At 39.4% G+C, this 18,015-nt stretch overlaps 1 protein-coding gene across 1 annotated transcript; it reads left to right on the top strand.

Annotated features, from left to right (window-relative positions):
• Nucleotides 1-14,358: 14,358 nt before the first annotated feature.
• Nucleotides 14,359-14,982, top strand: LOC138857357 (uncharacterized). The gene has a single exon (XM_070109760.1). The coding sequence runs from the start codon at nucleotides 14,359-14,361 to the stop codon at nucleotides 14,980-14,982; it is 624 nt and encodes a 207-aa protein (XP_069965861.1).
• Nucleotides 14,983-18,015: the final 3,033 nt, after the last annotated feature.

Below are 18,015 nucleotides of genomic sequence, written 5' to 3'. Positions count from 1 at the left end.
ATACTGTAGCAGCTTAAACTCCTACTTATCCAGAGTAGACCCCGACATACCCAATATATGTCCTGCATGAAATAAGTCCCCCCGATACAACTGGGCCTCCAGTTAGATGACCACGACTACAACTAAACTTTAGCTCACCACCCATCAACAACATCGCCAACTCAAATAGGACTTCTACGCGAAAAACTAATAATGTCTTATATATTATATTATATTGAATGGTTGCGCTTATAAAAAGAAGTTTTATTAAATTATTTCAAAGTTACAATAAGCTATACTTGCATACTCTTTAAATTAATGTTTGATGCTAATGGCTGCTGCTGCTAGCACGTCTGATCAGCTCGGTGTCCGTGATAAAAGAGAAGAATTGCAGGATGAAGGAGAATGGGGTTGCTTATGGTGAAAAATATAAAAATGTAGTAAAGGGTTGCCGGTCGGTAGTGTTGTGCGTTTTGACGGTCGGTAACATAGTACAACATAGTTCTAGCCTGTCGGTAGTGGATGATGTTGCCACATTTACAAAAGATTAAGGTAACAATAATGGCTATACATTTATAGGCAAATGTATAGTTTAGGTCCCCCAACTAAGGAGGCCTCAAAAATGAAATTTTTTTTTTTAATCGTCTTATTTTGACGCGAATATTACAAATCCGTGAGCGGAAAGTGAATTTTTTTAATAATTTATGCATGTATTTACAAATATATTTAACACACTTTGAACATATTTTTCAACTCACTTAAATGTTGTAGCGGCAAAACTCTGCAGAATTCTGATGACTTAGCTTTAATTATCAATTCCGCGAGTTAAACATTTTCTTGTGAAAAAAATACTGAAGAAAGGGAACAGTCACAATTTCTTTTGCGCCGTGATCTGATGGTATGGACGAATATTGGAGATCGTCGAACTCCTTTCCGCCGTAGTGGCCTTCGGTCGCGCTTCAAAAAAAATCCTGGTTGGTCTAACACCGGGGTGTTCATAGTCCTTTCGCACCGAATTCCATTCAGCAGCGGAAAAAAAAGAATTAATTTTAATGTATCACAATTTTTTATTTTTAATGCATATGTATTAAAAAACTTAAAAAACATTTTTTTTGGTTTTTTTTGAAAAAAAAATAGAAATGTTGAAAAAAATCACATTTCGCTCACGGATTTGTAATATTCGAGTCAAAATAACCCGATTTAAAAAAAAAATTATTTTTGAGGCCTCCTTAGTTGGGGGACCTGAACTATACATTTGGGTTGGCTTTAGTATACCATCCCACGATTTCAGGGTTAAGAGAGGTATGGTATTGGATAGAGGAGACTCTCCAGATCACGAATATATACCATTATTGCCGCCGAAAACTTATAGTTTTCGAGATATTTGCATTTTAAGTTGAAAGTTTCACAAATTTTATTTTAAAATTTCTCGATTTATGGTTAACTTTTCTTTTATATTATGCACTTGTTATACACTACAATATTTCTACACATTAATTTTATATTAGTTATTTAAATATTTGCTTTAAATAAGCATTTTATTTTAACACAATTTTCGTTATATGCACAATAACAAATGGGTTCATGTTGACAGATAATAAGTGTTGCCATATCCAAATGAATGAAAGCAATCAAAATAAATAAAAAACTAAAAAAAAATAAAAATTATATGCACAATATTTACCAATTCAATTTGAATATGAAAATAATGACAAAACAGACAAAAAAAGAAACGGTACCTTGTTTAGTTGTAACAATATCCGTTATATTCTGTTATAGAAAATGAAGTTTAAAAAGAGTGATATACTTTCTTTAACAATACTTTTTTTTGGTGTAGAAAGAAGTTTGACGCGATTGAATTATGAACACCCCGGTGTTGGACCGACCAGGGTTATTTTTTTGAAGCGCGGCCGAAGGCCGCCAGTGCAAATAGGAAATCTAAACAAAAAAAAGTAATGTTAAAGGGTGTATCTCTCTCTCTTTAAACTTCAATTTTTATTAAGGATAATTATAATAACTGTGAAGATTTTTAAAATTTGATATATTTTGTTATTGTGCATTTAACGAAAATTTTGTAAAAATAATATGCTTATTTAAAGCAAATATTTAAATAATTAATATAAAAAAAATATATAGAAACATTGTAGTGAAGTGTTAGTGTATAATAAGTGCATAATATAAAAAAAAAGTTAACCATAAATAGAGAAATTTTAAAATAAAATTTGTGAAATTTTCAACTTAAAATGCAAATATCTCGAAAACTATAATTCTGGCGGCAATAATGGTATATATTCGTGATCTGGAGAGTCTCCTCTATCCAACCATACCCCTCTTAACTCTGAAATCGTGGGATGGTATACCAAAGTTTCCCCATACATTTACCCAGTTATATTTCTAATAACTTTACGCTTACTACTCGTTATTCGAGTTAACTTATTGCTATAACTAATATATTTTTGATCTGCAGAATATCCTCAATCCTCCCATATACTATTCAATTCGGTGCGATTGAAATCCTCTTGAAAACACAATTTGTAGATTCAACTATTTAAAGTACGTATTTTTTCTTTGAAGAATGAATTTTACTTTTACACCACTAACACTTCATTTATTCGTTGGTACACATTGATTTCACATTGTATAGTGAAAAAATATCTTTCATTCAATATTTAACTTATTGTTCAATTCTATTTATTCACACAATCACAAAACGGTTGCACACTGACTAATACCCAGTGCTACCATAATAATATATTTCGCAAACGAAAAAAAAAAACAAAAAGAAATATTATTACCCAAATACAGAAACCATAATTGAATATGGACAATAAGTTGGACCGTAAATGATTATTTTTTTGAAGTGCGGTCGAAGTGAGTTTTAGTTTAAGTTTGTCGTCCTTAGAGCAACGCCAAGCAGCAGGGTTGCTCCGTATCCTCCTGATCCGTGCCAGCATCGAGCCCAACTTGGGCCCCGAGGAATTCTTCTGTTGCTTAGTTAGGTGCAACACATGGCATGAATGGAGCCATCTTAAGACCTGTTCAAGCCTTAAGGCTCATAGGGAGTGGACCACGAGTTATGTGGCCCTGCAACATGCATCATGTTCGGGCACTGCGCCGCCTCTCCAGTTGAGTGGCTATAAAAGGACCTCCACGGCCTTAAGGAGCTTACACAGGCAGCATGACTCCTTGCCTGCCCGATCCCTCCCAACCTTCATCCCGCTCCAATCTTCGTCCGAGAACCACCCAGCATTTCCTGGTTCCTCGCACAGTCTGTTCTGTGTGTCAGTTCTGATGTCCCTTTCTGTGTTCCAGGCTGCGCACCACACGTGAGTAAAGTGCGTCGTACGTTGCCCCGTGCTGTAGGAGTCTCCCCCGCAACACAACATGACAGTGCAATAACCGCTCATGAGGATATTACAGCTGCAACAACCACCATCTACATGTACCTCCCTTACCCCCAGGATAACCACCGGACACCTGAATCAAACGCACTTTTACTATTTAACTGCAGCGGACTCCAGATTATGATCGAGAAGATAGTTGCATTTATGAGCCGGGAAGGCATATGGATAGCAGCGGTCCAAGAAACCAAGTTAAACAGCCGCTCAAATCTTCTGAGTTGCGCAGGTTTCAACGTTTTACGTAAAGATCGCGAGCGAGAATTTGGTGGAGGTCTAACCTTCAAACTGCACAACACTGTGCAATATCGTCTATATATACGATCATATCAAACGATCATTGGGGGATGGAGCTGGTTGCTGATCCCTGTAATCCCTGGATAAGGGATCTCAATTTGGAGATTCAACAAATGATAAATCAACATAAGCGGAAAAAATGGATAGAGCATCTGAAGTCCGGCAACCTTTCCACCGGTGTGCGTAAGCTTTGGACTACTGTCAAGGCCTTGTCTAATCCGAGGAGACATGACCGAGTTGAAATTCAATTCGATGGCCATGCCTCCTCGGACCCGAAGAAGTGCGGAGGGTATTTTAGCCCACAATTTATACTGCACCCTTCGGCTGACAAGACCAAACGATGTGTTAATCGACGGCTGCGCAAAATGCCAAAAGAACGCACACCACTAACTTTCACCGATGGGGAGGTGCAGAGTGCCATCAACAAAGCCAAATCGTCCAAACCCATTGGCCCTGACGAAATAAGAATGCTTATGCTAAAAAACCTCGGCTCGACGGGAGTAAGCTATCTCACCAAGATTCTCAACTTGTCGATGATCACTCTTCAAATACCCGAAGTGTGGAAAGTCGGAAGAGTGGACCCACTACTGAAACCTGGGAAACCTGCCCACAAAGGAGAGTATTATCGTTCGATAACTCCCCTCCCACCAGTAGTGAAGACACTTGAGACCTAGCTACTCCCGACATTTACTCACCACCTGAGTCTAGCAGACCTTCAGCATGGCTTCCGCAAAGAGGACGATCCTCGTAGCGTTGGACTTGTCAAAAGTTTTGACACAATCAACCACATAACGCTACTTGAGGGTATAGAACAATCCACGCTCCCTTCAGAGCTGAAGCGGTGGACTAAGAACCACCTGAGCGGTCGACATTCATCCGTACTGTTTCGAGGTGAAAACTCCAAACTTAGAAGAATTAAACAGGGATTCCGCGGGGCGGTGTCCTCTACCCGCTACTGTTTAATTTCTGTATTTCGAAACTCCTCCAGCCACCAGAGGGAGTTTCCATGTCCTGGTACGCTGAAAACTGTACGATATTGACGTCGGGCAATGTAATCGATGGCATGTGCTCGAAAGTAAACGGCTATCACTCCGAACTTTCTTGCTTCTTCTCAGCCTGTGCTCCTTCACTCCTCACACTACCGGGATAACTGCCAAAGTACAGATCCGCAAAAAAATCGTCAAATCGCTTGCCGGCAGCTCTTGGGGAAAAGCCAACGAAACGTTACTGGCAACTTACAAGGCAATCGGCCGGCCAGTGTTAAACTATGCTGCTTCAATATGGTCGCCTGAATGTAGTTCAACGTAGACGAAGAAGCTTCAGACTTGTCAAAACACTGCACTCCGTACTATCACGGGATGCCTCTTGATGTCCACAATCGAACACCTTCATAGTGATAGATAGACATTGTTTTCGTAGAAACCACCCCTGCAGTCGTCTGCTTGAAGCGGAACCGCCTCCTAGGAACATCAAGATGTCCTTCCTTGATTACGTCGTTGACATAAGACAGTACGCCGACCAGACTTCGGACGCAACGAACTATAGACAAGCACGGACCGCCAGTGGGGCTATCAACACCTTCATCGACTCCCTCTCAGTGAATGGCTTACTAGGAGTCAAACCACTACCCATTAAAGACGTAGAGCTCGAGTGGCTTTGTCAATCTAGAGTGATAATTGCGCAACTTCGTTCTGGATACTGTAGCAGCTTAAACTCCTACTTATCCAGAGTAGACCCCGACATACCCAATATATGTCCTGCATGAAATAAGTCCCCCCGATACAACTGGGCCTCCAGTTAGATGACCACGACTACAACTAAACTATAGCTCACCACCCATCAACAACATCGCCAACTCAAATAGGACTTCTACGCGAAAAACTAATAATGTCTTATATATTATATTATATTGAATGGTTGCGCTTATAAAAAGAAGTTTTATTAAATTATTTCAAAGTTACAATAAGCTATACTTGTATACTCTTTAAATTAATGTTTGATGCTAATGGCTGCTGCTGCTAGCAAGTCTGATCAGCTCGATGTCCGTGAGAAAAGGGAGAATGGGGTTGCTTATGGTGGAAAATATAAAAATGTAGTAAAGGGTTGCCGGTCGGTAGTGTTGTGCGTTTTGACGGTCGGTAACATAGTACAACATAGTTCTAGCCTGTCGGTAGTGGATAATGTTGCCACATTTACAAAAGATTAAGGTAACAATAATGGCTATACATTTATAGGCAAATGTATAGTTTAGGTCCCCCAACCAAGGAGGCCTCAAAAATTAAATTTTTTTTTTAATCGTCTTATTTTGACGCGAATATTACAAATCCGTGAGCGGAAAGTGAATTTTTTTAATAATTTATGCATGTATTTACAAATATATTCAACACACTTTGAACATATTTTTCAACTCACTTAAATGTTGTAGCGGCAAAACTCTGCAGAATTCTGATGACTTAGCTTTAATTATCAATTCCGCGAGTTAAACATTTTCTTGTGAAAAAAATACTGAAGAAAGGGAACAGTCACAATTTCTTTTGCGCCGTGATCTGATGGTATGGACGAATATTGGAGATCGTCGAACTCCTTTCCGCCGTAGTGGCCTTCGGTCGCGCTTCAAAAAAAATCCTGGTTGGTCTAACACCGGGGTGTACATAGTCCTTTCGCACCGAATTCCATTCAGCAGCGGAAAAAAAAAGAATTAATTTTAATGTATCACAATTTTTTATTTTTAATGCATATGTATTAAAAAATTTAAAAACATTTTTTTTGGTTTTTTTTAAAAAAAAAAAATAGAAATGTTGAAAAAAATCACATTTCGCTCACGGATTTGTAATATTCGAGTCAAAATAACCCGATTTAAAAAAAAAAATATTTTTGAGGCCTCCTTAGTTGGGGGACCTGAACTATACATTTGGGTTGGCTTTAGTATACCATCCCACGATTTCAGGATTAAGGGAGGTATGGTATTGGATAGAGGAGACTCTCCAGATCACGAATATATACCATTATTGCCGCCGAAAACTTATAGTTTTCGAGATATTTGCATTTTAAGTTGAAAGTTTCACAAATTTTATTTTAAAATTTCTCGATTTATGGTTAACTTTTCTTTTAAATTATGCACTTCTTATACGTAGTGCAATATTTCTACACATTAATTTTATATTTGTTATTTAAATATTTGCTTTAAATAAGCATTTTATTTTAACACAATTTTCGTTATATGCACAATAACAAATGGGTTCATGTTGACAGATAATAAGTGTTGCCATATCCAAATGAATGAAAGCAATCAAAATAAATAAAAAACTAAAAAATAATAAAAATTATATGCACAATATTTACCAATTCAATTTGAATATGAAAATAATGACAAAACAGACAAAAAAAGAAACGGTACCTTGTTTAGTTGTAACAATATCCGTTATATTCTGTTATAGAAAATGAAGTTTAAAAAGAGTGATATACTTTCTTTAACAATACTTTTTTTTGGTGTAGAAAGAAGTTTGACGCGATTGAATTATGAACACCCCGGTGTTGGACCGACCAGGGTTATTTTTTTGAAGCGCGGCCGAAGGCCGCCAGTGCAAATAGGAAATCTAAACAAAAAAAAGTAATGTTAAAGGGTGTATCTCTCTCTCTTTAAACTTCAATTTTTATTAAGGATAATTATAATAACAGTGAAGATTTTTAAAATTTGATATATTTTGTTATTGTGCATTTAACGAAAATTTTGTAAAATTATTAAATAATTAATATAAAAAAATATATAGAAACATTGTAGTGAAGTGTTAGTGTATAATAAGTGCATAATATAAAAAAAAAGTTAACCATAAATAGAGAAATTTTAAAATAAAATTTGTGAAATTTTCAACTTAAAATGCAAATATCTCGAAAACTATAATTCTGGCGGCAATAATGGTATATATTCGTGATCCGGAGAGTCTCCTCTATCCAACCATACCCCTCTTAACTCTGAAATCGTGGGATGGTATACCAAAGTTTCCCCATACATTTACCCAGTTATATTTCTAATAACTTTACGCTTACTACTCGTTATTCGAGTTTAACTTATTGCTATAACTAATATATTTTTGATCTGCAGAATATCCTCAATCCTCCCATATACTATTCAATTCGGTGCGATTGAAATCCTCTTGAAAACACAATTTGTAGATTCAACTATTTAAAGTACGTATTTTTTCTTTGAAGAATGAATTTTACTTTTACACCACTAACATTCATTTATTCGTTGGTACACATTGATTTCACATTGTTTAGTGAAAAAATATCTTTCATTCAATATTTATCTTATTGTTCAATTCTATTTATTCACACAATCACAAAACGGTTGCACACTGACTAATACCCAGTGCTACCATAATAATATATTTCGCAAACGAAAATAAAAAACAAAAAGAAATATTATTACCCAAATACAGAAACCATAATTGAATATGGACAATAAGTTGGACCGTAAAGGATTATTTTTTTGAAGTGCGGTCGAAGTGAGTTTTAGTTTAAGTTTGTCGTCCTTAGAGCAACGCCAAGCAGCAGGGTTGCTCCGTATCCTCCTGATCCGTGCCGGCATCGAGCCCAACTTGGGCCCCGAGGAATTCTTCTGTTGCTTGGTTAGGTGCAACACATGGCATGAATGGAGCCATCTTAAGACCTGTTCTCATAGGCTCATAGGGAGTGGACCACGAGTTATGTGGCCCTGCAACATGCACCATGTTCGGGCACTGCGCCGCCTCTCCAGTTGAGTGGCTATAAAAGGACCTCCACGGCCTTAAGGAGCTCACACAGGCAGCATGACTCCTTGCCTGCCCGATCCCTCCCAACCTTCATCCCGCTCCAATCTTCGTCCGAGAACCACCCAGCATTTCCTGGTTCCTCGCACAGTCTGTTCTGTGTGTCAGTTCTGATGTCCCTTTCTGTGTTCCAGGCTGCGCACCACACGTGAGTAAAGTGCGTCGTACGTTGCCCCGTGCTGTAGGAGTCTCCCCCGCAACACAACATGACAGTGCAACAACCGCTCATGAGGATATTACAGCTGCAACAACCACCATCTACATGTACCTCCCTTACCCCCAGGATAACCACCGGACACCTGAATCAAACGCACTTTTACTATTTAACTGCAGCGGACTCCAGATTATGATCGAGAAGATAGTTGCATTTATGAGCCGGGAAGGCATATGGATAGCAGCGGTCCAAGAAACCAAGTTAAACAGCCGCTCAAATCTTCTGAGTTGCGCAGGTTTCAACGTTTTACGTAAAGATCGCGAGCGAGAATTTGGTGGAGGTCTAACCTTCAGACTGCACAACACTGTGCAATATCGTCTATATATACGATCATATCAAACGATCATTGGGGGATGGAGCTGGTTGCTGATCCCTGTAATCCCTGGATAAGGGATCTCAATTTGGAGATTCGGCAAATGATAAATCAACATAAGCGGAAAAAATGGATAGAGCATCTGAAGTCCGGCAACCTTTCCACCGGTGTGCGTAAGCTTTGGACTACTGTCAAGGCCTTGTCTAATCCGAGGAGACATGACCGAGTTGAAATTCAATTCGATGGCCATGCCTCCTCGGACCCGAAGAAGTGCGGAGGGTATTTTAGCCCACAATTTATACTGCACCCTTAGGCTGACAAGACCAAACGATGTGTTAATTGACGGCTGCGCAAAATGCCAAAAGAACGCACACCACTAACTTTCACCGATGGGGAGGTGCAGAGTGCCATCAACAAAGCCAAATCGTCCAAACCCATTGGCCCTGACGAAATAAGAATGCTTATGCTAAAAAACCTCGGCTCGACGGGAGTAAGCTATCTCACCAAGATTCTCAACTTGTCGATGATCACTCTTCAAATACCCGAAGTGTGGAAAGTCGGAAGAGTGGACCCACTACTGAAACCTGGGAAACCTGCCCACAAAGGAGAGTATTATCGTTCGATAACTCCCCTCCCACCAGTAGTGAAGACACTTGAGACCTAGCTACTCCCGACATTTACTCACCACCTGAGTCTAGCAGACCTTCAGCATGGCTTCCGCAAAGAGGACGATCCTCGTAGCGTTGGACTTGTCAAAAGTTTTGACACAATCAACCACATAACGCTACTTGAGGGTATAGAACAATCCACGCTCCCTTCAGAGCTGAAGCGGTGGACTAAGAACCACCTGAGCGGTCGACATTCATCCGTACTGTTTCGAGGTGAAAACTCCAAACTTAGAAGAATTAAACAGGGATTCCGCGGGGCGGTGTCCTCTACCCGCTACTGTTTAATTTCTGTATTTCGAAACTCCTCCAGCCACCAGAGGGAGTTTCCATGTCCTGGTACGCTGAAAACTGCACGATATTGACGTCGGGCAATGTAATCGATGGCATGTGCTCAAAAGTAAACGGCTCTCACTCCGAACTTTCTTGCTTCTTCTCAGCCTGTGCTCCTTCACTCCTCACACTACCGGGATAACTGCCAAAGTACAGATCCGCAAAAAAATCGTCAAATCGCTTGCCGGCAGCTCTTGGGGAAAAGCCAACGAAACGTTACTGGCACCTTACAAGGCAATCGGCCGGCCAGTGTTAAACTATGCTGCTTCAATATGGTCGCCTGGATGTCAAAACACTGCACTCCGGACTATCACGGGATGCCTCTTGATGTCCACAATCGAACACCTGCATAGTGATAGATAGACATTGTTTTCGTAGAAACCACCCCTGCAGTCGTCTGCTTGAAGCGGAACCGCCTCCTAGGAACATCAAGATGTCCTTCCTTGATTACGTCGTTGACATAAGACAGTACGCCAACCAGACTTCGGACGCAACGAACTATAGACAAGCACGGACCGCCAGTGGGGCTATCAACACCTTCATCGACTCCCTCTCAGTGAATGGCTTACTAGGAGTCAAACCACTACCCATTAAAGACGTAGAGCTCGAGTTGCTTTGTCAATCTAGAGTGATAATTGCGCAACTTCGTTCTGGATACTGTAGCAGCTTAAACTCCTACTTATCCAGAGTAGACCCCGACATACCCAATATATGTCCTGCATGAAATAAGTCCCCCCGATACAACTGGGCCTCCAGTTAGATGACCACGACTACAACTAAACTTTAGCTCACCACCCATCAACAACATCGCCAACTCAAATAGGAATTCTACGCGAAAAACTAATAATGTTTTATATATTATATTATATTGAATGGTTGCGCTTATAAAAAGAAGTTTTATTAAATTATTTCAAAGTTACAATAAGCTATACTTGTATACTCTTTAAATTAATGTTTGATGCTAATGGCTGCTGCTGCTAGCAAGTCTGATCAGCTCGATGTCCGTCAGAAAAGGAAGAATGGGGTTGCTTATGGTGGAAAATATAAAAATGTAGTAAAGGGTTGCCGGTCGGTAGTGTTGTGCGTTTTGACGGTCGGTAACATAGTACAACATAGTTCTAGCCTGTCGGTAGTGGATGATGTTGCCACATTTACAAAAGATTAAGGTAACAATAATGGCTATACATTTATAGGCAAATGTATAGTTTAGGTCCCCCAACCAAGGAGGCCTCAAAAATGAAATTTTTTTTTTTTAATCGTCTTATTTTGACGCGAATATTACAAATCCGTGAGCGGAAAGTGAATTTTTTTAATAATTTATGCATGTATTTACAAATATATTCAACACACTTTGAACATATTTTTCAACTCACTTAAATGTTGTAGCGGCAAAACTCTGCAGAATTCTGATGACTTAGCTTTAATTATCAATTCCGCGAGTTAAACATTTTCTTGTAAAAAAAATACTGAAGAAAGTTAACAGTCACAATTTCTTTTGCGCCGTGATCTGATGGTATGGACGAATATTGGAGATCGTCGAACTCCTTTCCGCCGTAGTGGCCTTCGGTCGCGCTTCAAAAAAAACCTGGTTGGTCTAACACCGGGGTGTTCATAGTCCTTTCGCACCGAATTCCATTCAGCAGCGGAAAAAAAAAGAATTAATTTTAATGTATCACAATTTTTTATTTTTAATGCATATGTATTAAAAAACTTAAAAAACATTTTTTTTGGTTTTTTTTGAAAAAAAAATAGAAATGTTGAAAAAAATCACATTTCGCTCACGGATTTGTAATATTCGAGTCAAAATAACCCGATTTAAAAAAAAAAATTATTTTTAAGGCCTCCTTAGTTGGGGGACCTAAACTATACATTTGGGTTGGCTTTAGTATACCATCCCACGATTTCAGGGTTAAGAGAGGTATGGTATTGAATAGAGGAGACTCTCCAGATCACGAATATATACCATTATTGCCGCCGAAAACTTATAGTTTTCGAGATATTTGCATTTTAAGTTGAAAGTTTCACAAATTTTATTTTAAAATTTCTCGATTTATGGTTAACTTTTCTTTTATATTATGCACTTGTTATACACTACAATATTTCTACACATTAATTTTATATTAGTTATTTAAATATTTGCTTTAAATAAGCATTTTATTTTAACACAATTTTCGTTATATGCACAATAACAAATGGGTTCATGTTGACAGATAATAAGTGTTGCCATATCCAAATGAATGAAAGCAATCAAAATAAATAAAAAACTAAAAAATAATAAAAATTATATGCACAATATTTACCAATTCAATTTGAATATGAAAATAATGACAAAACAGACAAAAAAAGAAACGGTACCTTGTTTAGTTGTAACAATATCTGTTATATTCTGTTATAGAAAATGAAGTTTAAAAAGAGTTATATACTTTCTTTAACAATACTTTTTTTTGGTGTAGAAAGAAGTTTGACGCGATTGAATTATGAACACCCCGGTGTTGGACCGACCAGGGTTATTTTTTTGAAGCGCGGCCGAAGGCCGCCAGTGCAAATAGGAAATCTAAACAAAAAAAAGTAATGTTAAAGGGTGTATCTCTCTCTCTTTAAACTTCAATTTTTATTAAGGATAATTATAATAACAGTGAAGGTTTTTTGATATATTTTGTTATTGTGCATTTAACGAAAATTTTGTAAAAATAATATGCTTATTTAAAGCAAATATTTAAATAATTAATATAAAAAAATATATAGAAACATTGTAGTGAAGTGTTAGTGTATAATAAGTGCATAATATAAAAAAAAAGTTAACCATAAATAGAGAAATTTTAAAATAAAATTTGTGAAATTTTCAACTTAAAATGCAAATATCTCGAAAACTATAATTCTGGCGGCAATAATGGTATATATTCGTGATCTGGAGAGTCTCCTCTATCCAACCATACCCCTCTTAACTCTGAAATCGTGGGATGGTATACCAAAGTTTCCCCATACATTTACCCAGTTATATTTCTAATAACTTTACGCTTACTACTCGTTATTCGAGTTTAACTTATTGCTATAACTAATATATTTTTGATCTGCAGAATATCCTCAATCCTCCCATATACTATTCAATTCGGTGCGATTGAAATCCTCTTGAAAACACAATTTGTAGATTCAACTATTTAAAGTACGTATTTTTTCTTTGAAGAATGAATTTTACTTTTACACCACTAACACTTCATTTATTCGTTGGTACACATTGATTTCACATTGTATAGTGAAAAAATATCTTTCATTCAATATTTAACTTATTGTTCAATTTTATTTATTCACACAATAACAAAACGGTTGCACACTGACTAATACCCAGTGCTACCATAATAATATATTTCGCAAACGAAAAAAAAAAAAAAAAAGAAATATTATTACCCAAATACAGAAACCATAATTGAATATGGACAATAAGTTGGACCGTAAAGGATTATTTTTTTGAAGTGCGGTCGAAGTGAGTTTTAGTTTAAGTTTGTCGTCCTTAGAGCAACGCCAAGCAGCAGGGTTGCTCCGTATCCTCCTGATCCGTGCCGGCATCGAGCCCAACTTGGGCCCCGAGGAATTCTTCTGTTGCTTGGTTAGGTGCAACACATGGCATGAATGGAGCCATCTTAAGACCTGTTCTCATAGGCTCATAGGGAGTGGACCACGAGTTATGTGGCCCTGCAACATGCACCATGTTCGGGCACTGCGCCGCCTCTCCAGTTGAGTGGCTATAAAAGGACCTCCACGGCCTTAAGGAGCTCACACAGGCAGCATGACTCCTTGCCTGCCCGATCCCTCCCAACCTTCATCCCGCTCCAATCTTCGTCCGAGAACCACCCAGCATTTCCTGGTTCCTCGCACAGTCTGTTCTGTGTGTCAGTTCTGATGTCCCTTTCTGTGTTCCAGGCTGCGCACCGCACGTGAGTAAAGTGCGTCGTACGTTGCCCCGTGCTGTAGGAGTCTCCCCCGCAACACAACATGACAGTGCAATAACCGCTCATGAGGATATTACAGCTGCAACAACCACCATCTACATGTACCTCCCTTACCCCCAGGATAACCACCGGACACCTGAATCAAACGCACTTTTACTATTTAACTGCAGCGGACTCCAGATTATGATCGAGAAGATAGTTGCATTTATGAGCCGGGAAGGCATATGGATAGCAGCGGTCCAAGAAACCAAGTTAAACAGCCGCTCAAATCTTCTGAGTTGCGCAGGTTTCAACGTTTTACGTAAAGATCGCGAGCGAGAATTTGGTGGAGGTCTAACCTTCAGACTGCACAACACTGTGCAATATCGTCTATATATACGATCATATCAAACGATCATTGGGGGATGGAGCTGGTTGCTGATCCCTGTAATCCCTGGATAAGGGATCTCAATTTGGAGATTCGGCAAATGATAAATCAACATAAGCGGAAAAAATGGATAGAGCATCTGAAGTCCGGCAACCTTTCCACCGGTGTGCGTAAGCTTTGGACTACTGTCAAGGCCTTGTCTAATCCGAGGAGACATGACCGAGTTGAAATTCAATTCGATGGCCATGCCTCCTCGGACCCGAAGAAGTGCGGAGGGTATTTTAGCCCACAATTTATACTGCACCCTTCGGCTGACAAGACCAAACGATGTGTTAATCGACGGCTGCGCAAAATGCCAAAAGAACGCATACCACTAACTTTCACCGATGGGGAGTTGCAGAGTGCCATCAACAAAGCCAAATCGTCCAAACCCATTGGCCCTGACGAAATAAGAATGCTTATGCTAAAAAACCTCGGCTCGACGGGAGTAAGCTATCTCACCAAGGTTCTCAACTTGTCGATGATCACTCTTCAAATACCCGAAGTGTGGAAAGTCGGAAGAGTGGACCCACTACTGAAACCTGGGAAACCTGCCCACAAAGGAGAGTATTATCGTCCGATAACTCCCCTCCCACCAGTAGTGAAGACACTTGAGACCTAGCTACTCCCGACATTTACTCACCACCTGAGTCTAGCAGACCTTCAGCATGGCTTCCGCAAAGAGGACGATCCTCGTAGCGTTGGACTTGTCAAAAGTTTTGACACAATCAACCACATAACACTACTTGAGGGTATAGAACAATCCACGCTCCCTTGAGAGCTGAAGCGGTGGACTAAGAACCGCCTGAGCGGTCGACATTCATCCGTACTGTTTCGAGGTGAAAACTCCAAACTTAGAAGAATTAAACAGGGATTCCGCGGGGCGGTGTCCTCTACCCGCTACTGTTTAATTTCTGTATTTCGAAACTCCTCCAGCCACCAGAGGGAGTTTCCATGTCCTGGTACGCTGAAAACTGCACGATATTGACGTCGGGCAATGTAATCGATGGCATGTGCTCAAAAGTAAACGGCTCTCACTCCGAACTTTCTTGCTTCTTCTCAGCCTGTGCTCCTTCACTCCTCACACTACCGGGATAACTGCCAAAGTACAGATCCGCAAAAAAATCGTCAAATCGCTTGCCGGCAGCTCTTGGGGAAAAGCCAACGAAACGTTACTGGCAACTTACAAGGCAATCGGCCAGCCAGTGTTAAACTATGCTGCTTCAATATGGTCGCCTGGATGTAGTTCAACGTAGACGAAGAAGCTTCAGACTTGTCAAAACACTGCACTCCGTACTATCACGGGATGCCTCTTGATGTCCACAATCGAACACCTTCATAGTGATAGATAGACATTGTTTTCGTAGAAACCACCCCTGCAGTCGTCTGCTTGAAGCGGAACCGCCTCCTAGGAACATCAAGATGTCCTTCCTTGATTACGTCGTTGACATAAGACAGTACGCCGACCAGACTTCGGACGCAACGAACTATAGACAAGCACGGACCGCCAGTGGGGCTATCAACACCTTCATCGACTCCCTCTCAGTGAATGGCTTACTAGGAGTCAAACCACTACCCATTAAAGACGTAGAGCTCGAGTTGCTTTGTCAATCTACCGGGATAACTGCCAAAGTACAGATCCGCAAAAAAATCGTCAAATCGCTTGCCGGCAGCTCTTGGGGAAAAGCCAACGAAACGTTACTGGCAACTTACAAGGCAATCGGCCGGCCAGTGTTAAACTATGCTGCTTCAATATGGTCGCCTGGATGTAGTTCAACGTAGACGAAGAAGCTTCAGACTTGTCAAAACACTGCACTCCGTACTATCACGGGATGCCTCTTGATGTCCACAATCGAACACCTTCATAGTGATAGATAGACATTGTTTTCGTAGAAACCACCCCTGCAGTCGTCTGCTTGAAGCGGAACCGCCTCCTAGGAACATCAAGATGTCCTTCCTTGATTACGTCGTTGACATAAGACAGTACGCCGACCAGACTTCGGACGCAACGAACTATAGACAAGCACGGACCGCCAGTGGGGCTATCAACACCTTCATCGACTCCCTCTCAGTGAATGGCTTACTAGGAGTCAAACCACTACCCATTAAAGACGTAGAGCTCGAGTTGCTTTGTCAATCTAGAGTGATAATTGCGCAACTTCGTTCTGGATACTGTAGCAGCTTAAACTCCTACTTATCCAGAGTAGACCCCGACATACCCAATATATGTCCTGCATGAAATAAGTCCCCCCGATACAACTGGGCCTCCAGTTAGATGACCACGACTACAACTAAACTATAGCTCACCACCCATCAACAACATCGCCAACTCAAATAGGACTTCTACGCGAAAAACTAATAATGTCTTATATATTATATTATATTGAATGGTTGCGCTTTTAAAAAGAAGTTTTATTAAATTATTTCAAAGTTACAATAAGCTATACTTGTATACTCTTTAAATTAATGTTTGATGCTAATGGCTGCTGCTGCTAGCACGTCTGATCAGCTCGGTGTCCGTGATAAAAGGGAAGAATTGCAGGATGAAGGAGAATGGGGTTGCTTATGGTGGAAAATATAAAAATGTAGTAAAGGGTTGCCGGTCGGTAGTGTTGTGCGTTTTGACGGTCGGTAACATAGTACAACATAGTTCTAGCCTGTCGGTAGTGGATGATGTTGCCACATTTACAAAAGATTAAGGTAACAATAATGGCTATACATTTATAGGCAAATGTATAGTTTAAGTCCCCCAACTAAGGAGGCCTCAAAAATGAAATTTTTTTTTTAATCGTCTTATTTTGACGCGAATATTACAAATCCGTGAGCGGAAAGTGAATTTTTTCAATAATTTATGCATGTATTTACAAACATATTTAACACACTTTGAACATATTTTCCAACTCACTTAAATGTTGTAGCGGCAAAACTCTGCAGAATTCTGATGACTTAGCTTTAATTATCAATTCCGCGAGTTAAACATTTTCTTGTGAAAAAAATACTGAAGAAAGGGAACAGTCACAATTTCTTTTGCGCCGTGATCTGATGGTATGGACGAATATTGGAGATCGTCGAACTCCTTTCCCCCGTAGTGGCCTTCGGTCGCGCTTCAAAAAAAATCCTGGTTGGTCTAACACCGGGGTGTTCATAGTCCTTTCGCACCGAATTCCATTCAGCAGCGGAAAGAAAAAGAATTAATTTTAATGTATCACAATTTTTTATTTTTAATGCATATGTATAAAAAATTTAAAAAACATTTTTTTTGGTTTTTTTGAAAAAAAAAATAGAAATGTTGAAAAAAATCACATTTCGCTCACGGATTTGTAATATTCGAGTCAAAATAACCCGATTTAAAAAAAAAAATATTTTTGAGGCCTCCTTAGTTGGGGGACCTGAACTATACATTTGGGTTGGTTTTAGTATACCATCCCACGATTTCAGGGTTAATAGAGGTATGGTATTGGATAGAGGAGACTCTCCAGATCACGAATATATACCATTCTTGCCGTCGAAAACTTATAGTTTTCGAGATATTTGCATTTTAAGTTGAAAGTTTCACAAATTTTATTTTAAAATTTTTTGATTTATGGTTAACTTTTCTTTTATATTATGCACTTGTTATACACTACAATATTTCTACACATTAATTTTATATTAG

The sequence above is a fragment of the Bactrocera oleae genome, chromosome 5 (assembly GCF_042242935.1).
Source record: "Bactrocera oleae isolate idBacOlea1 chromosome 5, idBacOlea1, whole genome shotgun sequence".
Classification (NCBI taxonomy): domain Eukaryota; kingdom Metazoa; phylum Arthropoda; class Insecta; order Diptera; family Tephritidae; genus Bactrocera; species Bactrocera oleae.
The sequence above is the reverse complement of the archived record's forward strand: the minus strand, read 5'-3'. Positions and strand labels throughout refer to the sequence as shown.